Below are 15,715 nucleotides of genomic sequence, written 5' to 3'. Positions count from 1 at the left end.
TTAGTCTATGCAATACTGTAGAATTTTTCCTTTCCAAGGATATCATCCAAATGATTTGAAGCCTAAAACAGATCATTTTCAGTCTGTCACATTTTTCTATTAAGTGTTTTATTAAATCAAACAGTGCATGATGAACACACACAGATGTAATTGGAAAAATGCTAGCTGGAGAACTGCTGGCTGCTTTGTCTTTTACATCTTATTGCTAATAAGGAGCCATTAAAACACTGAATGTAGCAGTTTAAGATTGAAATAAGCAATTACGGGTGGAGAACCTTAACAAGCGAGACCACTAAAACGAAACATCAAAATGTCACTTAAGCAATAAGTGCTTCATCAGCAATAATTGAGTTCTCATTAAGGAACTGGGCTGGAACAAAAACCTGCAGCCACTGCAGCTCTCCAGGACCGATATTGCCCACCCCTGTTTTAGAGCAACAAATCAACCTTAGATGTTTTTGGGATATAATATTCATTTGTCCATTGTTAACTGACCATGCACTTCAGGGTCACAGTGGCAGCAGCCAATCTGGCAACATAACTTATGTTTGCCCATTGAGTACATGCGCACTGAGCTAGTTTAGAGTCACAAATTAACCTAAACTACACATCTCTCGGATGTGGGAAAACAAGCCAATGCCACATATATAGTGCCCAGTATGGTATGTCTACTCTGGATATTTGACAGAGAGGCACTACTTCTAACCACTGTGTCATTCTACTTCTAATAATAAAGACTTCTGTTACATTTAGAAGTAGCGAACTGTCCAGACCTTTCAAGCCTTCGAAAAAAGATCATGAGTGGTCTCCCCTAGACTTTCTCGAATACTCAGATATGGGGGATAGATATTTGAGGACTAAACTGAAAAACAATAATTATATATTTTTATATTATGTACATTAAAGAATCATCAATAACAAATCAAATTAATAATATATTGAACAATTATTATAAAAGTAAAGTTGAATAAATCAGACTTTCGGTTAGCAGAAATAGCTCAAAAGTTGATAGAAATCTATGTTTTGTACCTAATACTTGTATGCAAAATTTGGTTGACCTAACTGAAAGCGTACTCAAGTTATCGTGTTTACATACACACACACACACCAAAAATGGTACTTTCGGACTCGGGGAGATCTAAAACATCGAGATCAATCAAAATCTTGAAATAGAAATTTTGGACAATTACAATACTTTCCCTATATGAGAAAGTAAAAAGCTTGGATTATGAAGTCTAAATCATAACATAGACAGATTTTAATATTTATTAAACTAGTACAAACTACAGTAGCAGGCATGATTAAGCTTTAAATCTTGTTCTTTACTTTGCATTTGAAAGACTTGCAGGGAAAAGGTAAATGCATAATGAGTTTTCTTTTGTCAGTCTCTGGTGTGAATAGTCTCATTTAAGTCTGACTGATTCTGGAATGACGGATGGATTAGCCAATCACATTTAGATTTGTAATCTGTTGGATTTACTCTATGTCTTTATAATCCTGCCACTTCTAATGTCCCTACACTGACCCGCGGACATAACAACAAAAGTGAAAAAGAAAAAGCGCTAGCTTTGTGTGATTTCCACTTGCATGATGAATGTTCAGTGAGTCACGAACGTCTAAAGGGATGAGACAATGGGCTTCTTTCATTCAATATTTTTCATCCTGACATCTTAATTATTTATAATTTTATTCTGTACTACTTGGCATAATTCTCCACGACTGTGACTGACTTTGTCTCTTACAACTGATTATGGTTCACCCAGAAGTTCATTTTTGCTGCTGACTGAAGTTTTTGGTTTTCTCTCCACTGCTGTCAACTGGCCATAGTTCAACAATGAATTAATGGACACATATTGTTAGTTTTCATTTATGTTAATCACTTTCTACTTTGTTTTCTGTGTGTTTAAACAAATCTATGTCCTTATGTTTTCTAGTTCTGTATTTAGTAATTTGTAAAATCTGTACTTGCATTTTACCTGAGAACTTGTTGCAGAGCACTGCACCTGCACTCAGTGAAGAGCACTAAACAAAAATAAACTAAATGCAATTACTTGTTATAGTCTACTAGCTATGTCATCAGAAATAACACCTCTGAAAGTTAGCTTCTTTTGGCTATTTTATGTGTTAACTATGTTAAATGGTATTTATCCCCAGGATGGGGGAGAAAACAAATTAAAATAATTGATCTTTTAAAACAATGCCCTTGGTTAAAATTTGAACTTGTTGTATTTACAGTTTGTTTTTTTTTTTGTAAGTCCAAGTTTAGGAGCATGAATGAAACAGACAGCATGTGCAATCATGAACAAAAATCGGCATATGGTTCAAAATTATGCTTCCTTTCAGAAACCCTCAAGTTTAATAAGTGTAGCTACAGCTAACTCTTGGGAATGAAAACATCAAAGTCATTTTTGTGTGCTGTCATGACTTGGTATAACATGCTGGCTTAATATAGCAGGGTGAATGTGCTGGTCATTCTTTGGATTGTTGTGTGCTTAATGTGGTGTTTCTGTCTTCTAAGATGTTCTATGGGATTTCTGATCCTTCTGAAAACCTGGGTAAAGTATCCATGTATCACCACCAAAACTTAGCTCTTTGGAGCCATGATTCAGGTGTGTTAATTTCTGTGTTCAGAAGCCGCCCTTCAGTAATTTTAACATTCGACATCTGTAGTACAATCCTAACAGGACTATCTAAGAAAGACATGACTTGGTTGCAATTAGCTCAGAATGCAGTAGCAAGAGTCTTAACCAGAAAAAGAAAATCTGAGCACATGCATCACGATACTGGTTACCTGTATCTTTTAGTATTGATTTTGATTATTCCTGCCTTGTGCCCAATGCATGCTGGCATAGGCTCCAGTTTCCCCATGACCCTGATCTGAATTATATAAATTATATAATTTATAAAGATGAATTCCAGGCTTTTAACTAGTTTTTGAGGGACATAATTTATTTAACTATACATGTATGCACACATGGTAGCATATGCAAGCACATGGACATGCAAAAGCATGCATATACACTCACACGCTCAAAGAAATTTATAAGTGAAGACAGCGGACAGTATGTTTGCCCTACCAGAGCACACACTGTAAGATTAAGGGAAAGAAATGAATCCAAACACACGCCCACACACACCTAGATCTGTAAAGGTTGATGCGCTCAGAGGCATTAAGTAATCACCTGTACCGATCTATCTTGTCTATGTAGCTTGTTTACTTCATTGGACCCAATGTATTTAGTTTCAAATTAAACATTATGTAAGCTGTCCACTTCATTCTATTTCCTCTTCATTTTCAACTACATTTATTTATGCACATCATAAATATTATATAAGATAACATACTTATTCTGCGATGGACAGGCACCCTGGCATGTTCCTGCCCCATGCCCTATGCTGGCTGGGATAGGCTCCAGCCCCTTCTTGTGACCATCATCTGGATTGAGCAGGTTAGAAAATGAAATGTTCTTGATACTGTATTACTGTACAATACAAATCAATTATATAGTATTGTAAAATCTTCCTTTGAGTGATTTTCTGCAGTATCACTAAAGTAACATTTACTTGAAAGTAACGCATGGACGTTTCAATACCGATGCTTTTATTCATTCGTATTCTTACCTGTTCTAATTAGTTTTGTTTTTTTCTTGCAACATTTTCTTTGACACTTTGCGCTACATTGCTTGTAAGAGAATGTGCTATAGAAATAAATGTTGTGGTTATTAAAATAAATATTTTATTAGTATGCTAATACTAGTGCAATGAAAATACAAAATATTATAATTAAGCGGAAGTAGTCACAATACTAAAAAGATAAGAAACATGACTTGATCTGGCTGCGTTAAGTAAACACGAAGGCATCACAATGTAAAAATACACTGTTAAAAGACACTAATTATAGATTTTAAAACCCACCTTCTAGTTTTGTATATTTTTTTCTTTAAGCAAAAAAAATAAAACCTACAAGAATAGGTGTCTGTGATGACTGAAACGTTTCATAACAATTTTGACGCACTGCACAGGACAGAATAATGATCATAAATGGTAGGTGGATAATATGATTGGAAACGGAGTAAAAAAAACACATGCATTAATTAGTACACATATGCAAACTGACGTAAACTTTCGGACATTCAAAGTCATTTTCCGTTATTCAAAGTTAAACAGTAAAACTAATGCACATTTTTGTAATGCATTATTGGATGCGAAATGCAGCGACGATGAAAAGCTTAAGCAAAGCAACAAAGTAAAGCAGACAAGAAAAAACGACAGCACAATTGCAGTAATCCGCTTTAAGGACTACAAGTGGCACAGACTGACTTCACAAGTAAGACACAACTGCCAGGGGTGTGGATGGCTGCCCTCGAAAATCTGTCCGCTCACTTATGCATTCACAATGCAGTCGTGCGGCACGGCGAGCAAAGCCCACTGACTGTCAGCCAGCATGCAGGCAGGCAGGCGGGCGGGGCCGAGCTTACTTACCGTGGGTCGCTTCCAAGTGACTCCCCGAGTTTTGGACGAGTGGGGCCCGAGCTCTTTAAAGCCTAAAGACGTCGCAGCAGCAGGGAACATGGGATCTTCAAAAAGAATGCCACTCTCCACACATTGCTGTTTCAGGGCGTCGTAGTCCTGGTTCAAAAATTTCAGTGCCTTGTCGTTGGAACCCATGCCTTCCGCCTTCAGCCTGTCCTTGTACACCCGGGCAGCAATCCCTCCAGACACCAACATGCTGAAGCTGATAACGGAGAGGGGGGAAAGGGGGCGGAGTCAGTGAGGAGCAATGCGTATTATTAGCAGTTTCAGTCTACCCTGATGTCAGCCCGCCAGTTTCTCTTTAACTGCCCACAGAAAGAAAGCATTTAAAAGACCTCCGTGGGATTCTACGAAAAACAATGCAATTTACCTTCACTTCCTGCCTCATATCCCCCTGGGATTACATCAGCACAACACTGATAAAACACAATTTGATCAGACCAAAACATAGCGCATGAATTTTTCTAATCTCACAAGTGGTTTTCACCAGGACGCACTTTTGACTTGTGCAGTGGTGCTCTCGGGATGAAATTCAACTATGTTATCCAATTCATTTCAATTTCATTATTTCTACTACACATTGAACTCTGCCTTTTTCATAACATTGTAATTATGGCCAGAAAAAAAATTAAGTGGTTAAAGGTGCAGAGCCTTCCTCCGTTAATCCATCGCCAAGATCCCCAAGGTCCCTGTTAGTCAGTCACCAGCAGAGTTTCAACAGTTACAATGCAGAATAAACGTGTACCCATGTTATAAACAGATTTGGCTCTAATGTGTATTATATGTAATGTAACATTAACAGAAAACACTCAGTCTTACAATACAATACACAGAACTGAACTAAAAATGAAACACATACTATTTTTACTTCTTTTATATTTTTCACATTTTTTCTTTTACATATTCAAGCTGATGCAGTAACTGTCAAGAATTATTAAGCTATGGAAAATAATGAAAAAAAAATCAAAAAATCTTAAACAGCCCTATTGTGCTCACTGTCTGGTCTACATGTTATGACACTGAAAGAACACTCAGACTACACACACTGCACAACTCCAACACGATTGATTCTGTAGCTGTCCACTCCATGCACTTATCTGGACCCTCTTATTCCTACCGAGGGTTACAGAGTATCGATGTTATGTTAGAGACAGGGCTTTTTTTTTAGTCAGTCATTTTCTAGCCCAGTTTGTCCTGCACAGGGTTGCAGAGGTCTTCTGGAGCCTATCCCAGTTAGTAAAGGCCACAAGGTGGGGAACAAACCCTGGACAGGGCACCAGTCCATCACAGGGCACACACTCTCTCACACACACACACCAAGCACATATTAGAGCCAATTCAGGATTGGCAATCAGTTTTTTTTCAGTTTATTTTTATTTTCTGTTTTAATTGCTTTTTTCATTTAAGAAATGTTGCCAAAATGAGGACTATTGTGTCTAAGGCTGAGATGGAGATACTTATCCACACTTTTATTTCCTCTTGTTTGGACTTTTCTAATGGACATTTTATTTATCTGAAAAATTCATTGTTGGACCGTCTTCAATCAGTCCAAAATGCTACTGCAATGCTTTTAACAAGATTGCACGGAAGGTCCCATATTTCTTCCATTTAAATGGCATTACTTTGGCTTCCATAATAATTAATGAATTAATTTTAGAGTTCATTGTAAATCTCCTGTTCTTACACATCTTGCCATGCATCACCAGGCTCCTGAATATGTGGTGGTACTTCTCTATCTTTACTCTCCAAGTCGAACTCTTAGGTCCTCTGGTCAGGGTCTACTAATTATCTCCAGGACCCTTCCTCTGACCCTGTGCTCCAAGAACACTAAAAATAATCTTAAAAGAAAGCTTAAGACATATCTACTTTAAACATGTGTTTGGTTAATTGTAGGCTTTATTTATTTTAGATCTTCTATGTGGTTTTTGCAATTTTTATGAGTTCTTTAATTGTTGGTTTTATATACGTATATAGGGCGGCACGGTGGCGCAGTAGCCTCGCAATTGGGAGATCTGGGGACCTGGGTTCGCTTCCCAGGTCCTCCCTGCGTGGAGTTTGCATGTTCTCCCCGTGTCTGCGTGGGTTTCCTCCGGGCGCTCCGGTTTCCTCCCACAGTCCAAAGACATGCAGGTTAGGTGGATTGGCGATTCTAAATTGGCCCTAGTGTATGCTTAGTGTGTGGGTGTGTTTGTGTGTGTCCTGCGGTGGGTTGGCACCCTGCCCAGGATTGGTTCCTGCCTTGTGCCCTGTGTTGGCTGGGATTGGCTCCAGCAGGCCCCCGTGACCCTGTGTTCGGATTCAGCGGGTTGGAAAATGGATGGATGTATATATGTGTGTATGTACATATTTATTGTATATGTGAAGAACTTTGTGACTTAATGTCTTCGAAAGGTGCTATAAAAATAAAGTTTACTTGCCTACTTTCTATTGCTATTTTTTTCTGTTTGTGAATTATTACTTTTCATGTGATTATTAGTTTAGTATTTATGTATTGTGTATTCAGGGGTGCAAATAGGGTTAATGCAGAGGATGCATTGCAAGGGGTCCCATAAATAGCCTCGCTGTCCCCTCGAAACCATGTGGATTAAATGAACTATCTTCAAAAACACAGCTCTTCCCCATAAAATAAATCACATCAGATTGCAGTACAGCGCTCTGTCTTCAAGGGGGACAAAGCACAGCTCACCCCACTTCTACCCCCAATGATGGTGGATTAAATTAGAGCTCTCTGTCACATTCAAGTACAGCAAATGGGGATGACCTACTTCGAAACAGGTTGTTACACCCCTGGTGTGTTTAAGTTTGGATCTATTCCTTGTAATTTGGTGGGTGAAACCCCACAAGGTGGAGCCACCATGACGTCACTACTTTGGAATTGGCACCCACCTTTATAACTGGGTTGTAGAGAATGTCCCAGTAGTGTGTCATTGGAGTTTTTGGAGTAGAGATCATTTTGTGAGTTTTGTTTTCTTGGGAATTTTATGGTTTTACCAGCTCTGATTACCTGTAAAAGACAGGTAATAGGATAAATTGAAAAAAATGTTCGATATATAACCCTCAGTGTTCCTCCTAAGGCTTACCTCGGCATTCTTATGTGTCTTAGTCTTTCTTACCCAGTGCTTCCTCTGGTCAACGTATTTCTGTAAATTCTGCTTCTCAAACTCTGTCATGCTTGCCTCCTGTCCTCTTTTTGAGTACCACCAATGTTAGGCAGACCCCATTACTCGCTGTGAAAACATGATTCATATAATTCACAAATAATTTCCATCTTTGAAGACAACTCAGGTTGTGCCTCATCAGTATTTGGTAACCCAGTGTTGCTCGGCAAGTGATTTACTTTGTTGTTGTTATTGAAATGACCCATTTTAACTTCAATTTCTGTAAAAATAAAAAAAAAATCAGGGGCCTCATGTATAAACAGTGCGTACGAACATTTCCACGCTCAAATCGCGATGTATAAAACCTAAACTTGGCGTAAAGCCACTCACATTTCCACGCTACCGCATACCCTGGCGTACGCAAATTCTCCACTCAGTTTTGCAGACTGGCGGCACCCATCGTCAAAGCAGTGCTACTGTTCCTGTGTGGTTACCCTTTCTTTCTTAGACCCACATTCCTGGCGCGGCTTTAAAAATACACTGAAATTAACTGCATATTGTTTATTAGTGTAATGCATCTGATTGTAATTAACCTGTAGCAATATAATGGTCCAGGAAATAGCCATAGTATTCCAAATACCATAACTGCTTTAGCGTTGTAACTCTCACTGCATCTTCTTCTTTCAGCTGCTCCTGTTAAGGGTTGCCACAGCGAATCATCTTTTTCCATATTACTCTCACTGCACCACTCAGAGTATTTATATCACTGTATCTGAGTGGGGAATCACAGCAGCAGCTGATCGGAAAGAGAATTATCGGTATACAGTTTCAAGCACGCTGCCTCAGCCACGGCAAAATGGTTCAAAGCCTTTCCTGTACGGAACTTGTGGTTCAGAAGCAGTTTCATCCTAAGAACTATAAACGCACTCAATCAAGTGCTCCTTGTAGAACTGTTTGTACTTATAAGTACAATTACCCCACTGTAAACTTGCACTACAGTTATAAAATTGCACAACCTGCGCCACTTTATAAAGCGCGTATGATGACAATATCATTTTTAAGACGAAATGCAGCAAAATATGTTGATTATAGTATACAGATAAAACTTTAACTTCATTTAAATAATCTGTATCGTTAATAACTAAACATGTGAGGACACGGTGCCGCAGCGCTAGCTAGTTCACAGATAGCTCCTGCCTTGCGCTGTATTATTGCTGGTGCTGATGCGACACTGGAAGAATAGATGGATAGTGTAATTAAACATGTACTACGTAGATATTTCAATGTTCCTTAAACGTTTTGAAGAATCGGCATTCTAAACTTACAGATGGCTTAACGTCTATTACAGAGCTGATTGTGTGGCGATTGGGTATTTGGAGAAAGAAAAGTAAGGACAGGAATTGGAGGTTAGTACGTTTGAAAGAGACAGTACTTCTGTAATAATTATTTCATCGAAGGTCGCGCATGGTGCAGCAAGCCTCTTGCATGAAATATGAACAATCACTGTGCCACCGTGTTCCCATGTTTAATAACATGCTTTCGTTCCTATCATCATGAAAAATATATCACGTATACATCTCAGTATTTTAATTATTCAGAGAGCTGTAATATCACGATTGTAATGGATTCTGTATCCTGTCGGAGAAAGAGAAAGAACGGAAGCACTTAGTGATTCACACAAAGAGCACATAGAAGATCAAATACAAAACAAAGCATTTAACGTGCTACTTTAGTTACAATGGGATTTGAGAAACTAGTAAAATAAACTATTTTAAGATAAAGTTTATGATGTTCTACTTTAATGACAAAATAAACTACGTGATTAAAGTGGAAATTTCGAGATTAAAGTTGACATTTCGTGCTTTTTTCCCACTGTGTGCCTATTTTTTTTCTCTGTACCCTAATAAGCTTTCATATGACACTCAGATGGTCCGCTACAAGTCGCCTTTTCACGCCGACTTTGATATGTGACAACTTTTTTATTTCGGGCACTGTGCGACTTTGTGAACTTGAGCTTTCGAGTTTGTCCGACACTCTGTCACTCGATTAACTTCCTTTTGTTGATATCACTGTTTAAACCAACATATAGTACGTTTTTCTTTGCCTCCACTTGGTATTCGCTGAAATTCTTATATTTTCCCCCGTGCTTTTCCCATTGTCTTTTCACAGAAGGCTGAGCCTAAGGGCTATTTATATTGATTTGCATATTCAAAGAGGTGTAATTCTGGGAGGAGTTTGGGCGGGACAGAAGGCGCGTGCACGTGCGTTACATTTCACGCTGATCGGGATTTATGTAGCGGAAGAACGTAGAAGTTTACGTATGCACAGATTCCTGCATCTGGATTTTTCTGTGCGTACGCACATTCCCGCTTTTGTGCTTACGCCATTTTATAGTTTGAGTTCTACGCACGGCGTTATACATGAGGCCCCAGGGCGTGAACTTCGCACCCCTAAAGTATCATGTTGTCATCTCTTCCACTGAGACACCAAAGCCAAACTGACCAATCAGAATGCTTGGAGGGACCTCGCGTGCACACACACACACACACACGCACACAGATCATAGTGTTTCATTATATAGATTAGATTTTGCTTCAGGTTAGTGACTTTGGCTGTTTGATTGTTGATCAGGACTTGTTTGCCTTGAATTTCCTTTTTAGGCAAATCCTTTGGACTCACTTTTGCCTTTTCTATATGTGCAGCTGATGTGAGTGACTGGGCAGTGTGAGTGTTATGGGCAGACACTCCTAGCAGGGTTTCTAAACCTCCAAACAATGCTTATCGCAAGAGCAGATTCTGGGTCCCTTGCACCCTTTCATTACATTAGACTGGTATGGAAAGTGGATGGCTTTTAAGAGGCACATCTTTTTCTAATACTAATTTTACACTTAAAGTCAGGACTGAAATTTACTAGCTGGACTATAGCTTTCAGTAAAAGTCTGAACTGTGTATTATGGGATTTTTCCAATATTTGGTACATGAACGTTGTTAGGATATAAAGGTCTACAACATACCATGTTGTGATTGTAATAAATCATGCCATAGGAATAATGCATGATATTTTGATATACAATATGCAACCATACTGCATTTCTTTTTCACTCTTTAATCAGAAGGAAAAAGAAAAATATTAAGATATTTAACAAGTGGCAAGATTTTAGAATGATTTAGCATGGTATGCATTCATTCACAGTGCAAGAATCAATTACATATAGAGGCTGCTATGGACAATAAATAACATTCAGCTGACAGCTGGGTAAAGTCCATTTGCAATGGTATTAACTCCCAGGGGATATCCCTCAAATCAATTTTGTCATCTTCTGAGTGCTCACAATAAGCACACTAAACGCAGAATGAAACATTAGTGAATTTCATGGTTGGAGAGGGGATACTGTGTGTTTTGTATGAAGGGCTGAATGTTGCTAACATGTAAAGTCGTCACCTGCAGTAAGTATATTGAGAAAGACAAAGAAATGAGTGTCGTAATAGTGGTCTAAAGCAGGTTTGACAATGAATATCCACATGATACAGTGGCTATACTATATATATATATATACCAGAGTGCTGTTCGATTCCCAACTCTGACTCACTGTGTGACCCTGAATAAGTCATCATCACACTGTATAAAAAAAAAATATCAGAAGTGACGCTAATGCATCCTGGTCTTGTCACTCACCTTGAGTAAAGCCATATACCAAATATATGCTTATAGTAAACACAAAGAAAACCCCTCTCAGCCACAGAATACATAAACACAGCTTAATCATTAGCTAACCAGACAGGGGTGAAGGCTCAATGGTCTCATCTTGTGTGTTAAGCTTATTTTATTCTTATATTTTAATGTTCTTGTTGGTCAGCCTTGTTTTTGGATTCCTACTTTTGATGGGGGACACAATCGAAAAAAAAGATTTTTTCCATCAAAATGTAACAAAACACATTCCCACTCAGTTGTTTTTTACATACTGAAATTTTCAGATAACTAAACCATAAATAGAAATGATTTTGTTTACATCCATCTTTTTGAAGCTTAAGTGGCTGTAATATCTGGATGTAATGGGTATTGTAAGACCACTAAAATTATTGCCATTCTTGGTAATCCTACTAATGAAAATCAAGATTAAGAATAGATTTGAAAAACAAGAAAGATCTGTTTCAGAAAGTCACTAAAGTTTCAACTTCTTCTCCCTATTTGATCAGACATATAATAGCAGCTTCTCTCCCTAATTGGTATGTGCAAACTATGATCATAGTTATCTATATAAATTAAATGATAAGCTGTTTGTTTGTCTGCTACATTGTTTTTTTATTGCCATTGATCAGATTTAAAATATAGGCTACATGGTGTATCAGGGAGAGGGGTTATAATGGAGGGTGACAGGCCAAAAACCAGCATCGATACAAGAACTACAATTCCCATCAGGCAGCGGGTGTGTGCTGGGGCTGATGGGATGACATTGTCATCAGTGCACACAAACGTTTGTACCATCCAAAGCAGGATCTCATGTAAGACTACAGGTACAGCATTTTCAACAATGGTAGGTGCCCCCCATTAATCGCTGATAAACATCACTCGTATTATTGACAAATAACTCTCATCTTTGAAAGCAACTTTGCTTGTGCCTCATTAGTATTTAGCAACCCGATATCAATTAATAATTGATTCACTTTGTTGTTGTTGAAATGCACAATTTTATTTCCTTTTTTGTAAAAATAAAACAAATAATTCATTTGGGGGCGGCACAGTGGCGCAGTGGGTAGCGCTGCTGCCTCGCAGTTAGGAGACCCAGGTTCGCTTCCCGGGTCCTCCCTGTGTGAAGTTTGCATGTTCTCCCCATGTCTGCGTGGGTTTCCTTCCACAGTCCAAAGACATGCAGGTTAGGTGCATTGGCGATTCTAAATTGTCCCTAGTGCGTGCTTGGTGTGTGAGTGTGTGTGTGTGTGCCCTGCGGTGGGCTGGCACCTTGCCCAGGGTTTGTTTCCTGCCTTGCTCCCTGTGGTGGCTGGGATTGGGTCCAGCAGACCCCCGTGACCCTGTAGTTAGGATATAGCGGGTTGGATAATGGATGGATAATTAATTTGGATCATAATTTAATTGTCTAGCTCAGGGGTCTGCAACCTTCACTATGAAAAGAGCCATTTTACCCCCTCTTCCTCCAAAGAAAAATAGTCTGGAGCCGCAAAACATAACACAGCTGATAAACTTTTAAAAGTTTTAATCTTTTTTAAGATTTTACATGTTACAACCACGGAATACAACAAACAGAAGTGCAGTGTGCATGTGTAGGGCTACTTTGAAATAAATTAAACTGAACTATGCAGGCCTATTTGGGTCCTTCCTATACCTGTGTAAAATTAAAATAAAAACTAGCCCACTTTAATATAAATAAAACATTTAGCTGTAGCTTAGCAGCTTTAAAAAAGTAAACATAAAATTCCATTTCAGTGTGCTGAATCAACTGAAGCACCTGAACATACAAAAAAACCTACATCAGCTCCGGGTCCGAAATGAATGTGTTTTGTTTTTCTGAAAAATAATAGCTTATTAAATGCTATTGTTGTCACCTGTTTAAAGTGACTTCTGTTTCTGAAGTTCGCTGCTGATCATCTCTATGTCGGGGCTGTACAATGTGACTTTGACCTTCACACAGGACTGCAGGCTCTCATGTGTGAGGCGGGAGCGATATTTGGACTTTATGAAGTTCATGCTTGAGAAAACTTGCTCACTTAAGTATGTTGAGCCAAAGATGGACAGCACTCCAAATGCATATTTTTTCATGTTCATATACGTTTCGGGAATGGCACTCCATGTGTCGAAAACAAATTTGTCGGGTTTGGGGAGGTTTTAAATATCACTCCATTTGTGCTCTTTAGCGAGAGTAGCCTTCTGACGGGTGACTTCTTCAAGATCCGCTGTCAGGCATTTGAACTTGGACACCCATTAATCTTTATCTGCTATGTCGTCCAGTTAAATTTCTAGATCGGGCTTACTTACTCCTGTGAATGCGGATGTGTTCAGCAGGGATGGGTCGACGTCCAGGGGTGTGACAGGGAAGGAGAGAGTGTTTTTTTTCTTTCTGAACTCACTGAATCTTTCTCTAAATGCAGCTTGCATTTTCTGAACAATTTCCCGTTTGTTTTTAAAGTCGGAGAATAGATGCTCTGATATTTTTATGAACGATTCTTTCATGTATTCTCCGTCTGTGAACGGCTTACCCCTCCTTACGATCTCTTGAGCTGCCACAAAACTAGCGGCTGTAGTTGACTGTGTAGAAGTGATCCACTTTTTGAAAGTATGTTTGCTCTGTTCAGCTTTCCGTTGCAGTTCCGAAATTGCTCTCTTTCGCTTATCTTTTCGCTTATTTTCAGTGAATGCTGAGAGCTTGTTTTGAAAATGTCTTTCAACGTTACATTTTTTGTTGTTCGATAATTTATCGCCACATATTAAGCACACCGGTAAGCCAGCGTCGTTGGCGGTGAAGGCAAATGCTTCTGTCCACGCAGAATTAAACTCTCTAAATTAGATGTTAAAATGTATAACAGTAGTAGTAGTAGTAAATAAACATATATATATATATATATATATATATATATATATATATATATATATATATATATATATATATATATATATAAATACAAGTTAAATTAAGAAATTGCCATCATTCATTTTCATGGTTTTTATTTTTTTGTCAAGGCCAAAGGGAGCCACTACAAGGAGGCTGAAGAGCCGCATGTGGCTCCAGAGCCGCGGGTTGCCGACCCCTGGTCTAGCTAGATCATAATTTTTGTCCAAGAGGACGTCTTTTATTCTCATCATGGGTTGTGTTTTTCCGGGCTGAATTTGTAAATGACAGTTTTTCCCCATTTATTTATCCCAGTGCCAGATACGTTAACTAGTTAGCCTTAATAAAAGGAACGGTGTCTAAGTGTCTAACGGTGTTGTTATGTCATTCCAACAGATGGTGCATCACAAAAAATTGTAGCAATAAATGCATTGCATTTGTCATTCCAACAGATGGCTCATCACAAACATTAACACCATTTTTTTATGAATCCAATAACAAACTGCATAAAACAGAGACATATGCATTACATTTGTCATTCCTTCAAATGGCATAGTAATGTATTTTATTACTAAAAATGTTGGGAATGACAGTGTGGTATAGTGGGTCCACAGTTCAGATCAAAAAGGCCAGTTTTTACTTTGCACATTTTGCACCATCCCTTTGCTTCGTTGTTGATGTCTTCACTGTCTAGCTCATCCGGTTACATTACCGACGGTGTCAGGTTCAAGAGCTCCCAAACTGGAGACGGGAGCCTGGAGCAGAACCCGCATCGTCACAGACAGATACAATGCATTTTATTACCATGTGCATTGCAAAACACATTCTAGTAGATGGTGCACTGCAAACGTTAACACTGAGGTCTACATTGATTACTTAGATTTCAACCCGTTTTAGAAGGGTAGCACAGCTAGTTCAAAATAAAGAGGCAGAGTTTAATATTTATACACAACACATACATCACTTGTTTTATACATTATTAATATTATATTGCTTACTATAATTGGTGTTTAATTACATTTTCTTGAATTTATATGTTAAATAAAAACAAATAAGATTCCAATGTACTGGTAACACTGGTCAATAAAAACTGAGCTTTTTTGAATAAAACAATTTCCCTTGATGATACAAACAAGATTCTTTAGCTTATTAGAGATATTAAAATATTGAGAGCTATTATGGGGTGGTGTTGAGGAAATAAGGGGCCAACACACTATGAGAAATTCTCTTACTTCCTCAGAGTAATGTGCCTACACACTGAGCTCAAACAAGCTGCCTGAATCAGCTCTTCTCTATAAATGGAGACCTGACCAATCAGTTACATTCTTGTCTGAGTGCCAGACATAATAGATGAGGGAGACACAGCCGCGTGTTTACTTTTAGGATGTTACCCTGCAGGAATGTGGAATGGATGTCTGCCTCCACAAGAAGAGAAAAACAGAATCCTCAACAGCAACAGTTTTGACCCCATGCACTTTAGCCTAGAATGAGTCACAGGGATGGGGGGACATGTTAACAGAA

The 15,715-nt window shown here is 38.5% G+C and overlaps 1 protein-coding gene across 1 annotated transcript in view; it reads right to left on the bottom strand.

The window, feature by feature from the left end:
* The window catches only part of capn1a (calpain 1, (mu/I) large subunit a), a 72,506-nt gene extending 67,772 nt beyond the window's left edge, over nt 1-4,734 (bottom strand). Inside the window, exon 1 of the mRNA XM_028820886.2 lies at nt 4,483-4,734. Coding sequence (XP_028676719.1) covers nt 4,483-4,728 — 246 coding nt within the window. The 5' untranslated portion in view covers nt 4,729-4,734. The remainder of the gene's footprint in view (nt 1-4,482) is intronic.
* Between the last annotated feature and the right edge of the window lie 10,981 nt (nt 4,735-15,715).

This window comes from Erpetoichthys calabaricus, chromosome 15 (assembly GCF_900747795.2).
Source record: "Erpetoichthys calabaricus chromosome 15, fErpCal1.3, whole genome shotgun sequence".
NCBI lineage: Eukaryota > Metazoa > Chordata > Cladistia > Polypteriformes > Polypteridae > Erpetoichthys > Erpetoichthys calabaricus.
Note: the sequence above shows the minus strand (reverse complement) of the source record. Positions and strands in the feature narration are given on the sequence as shown.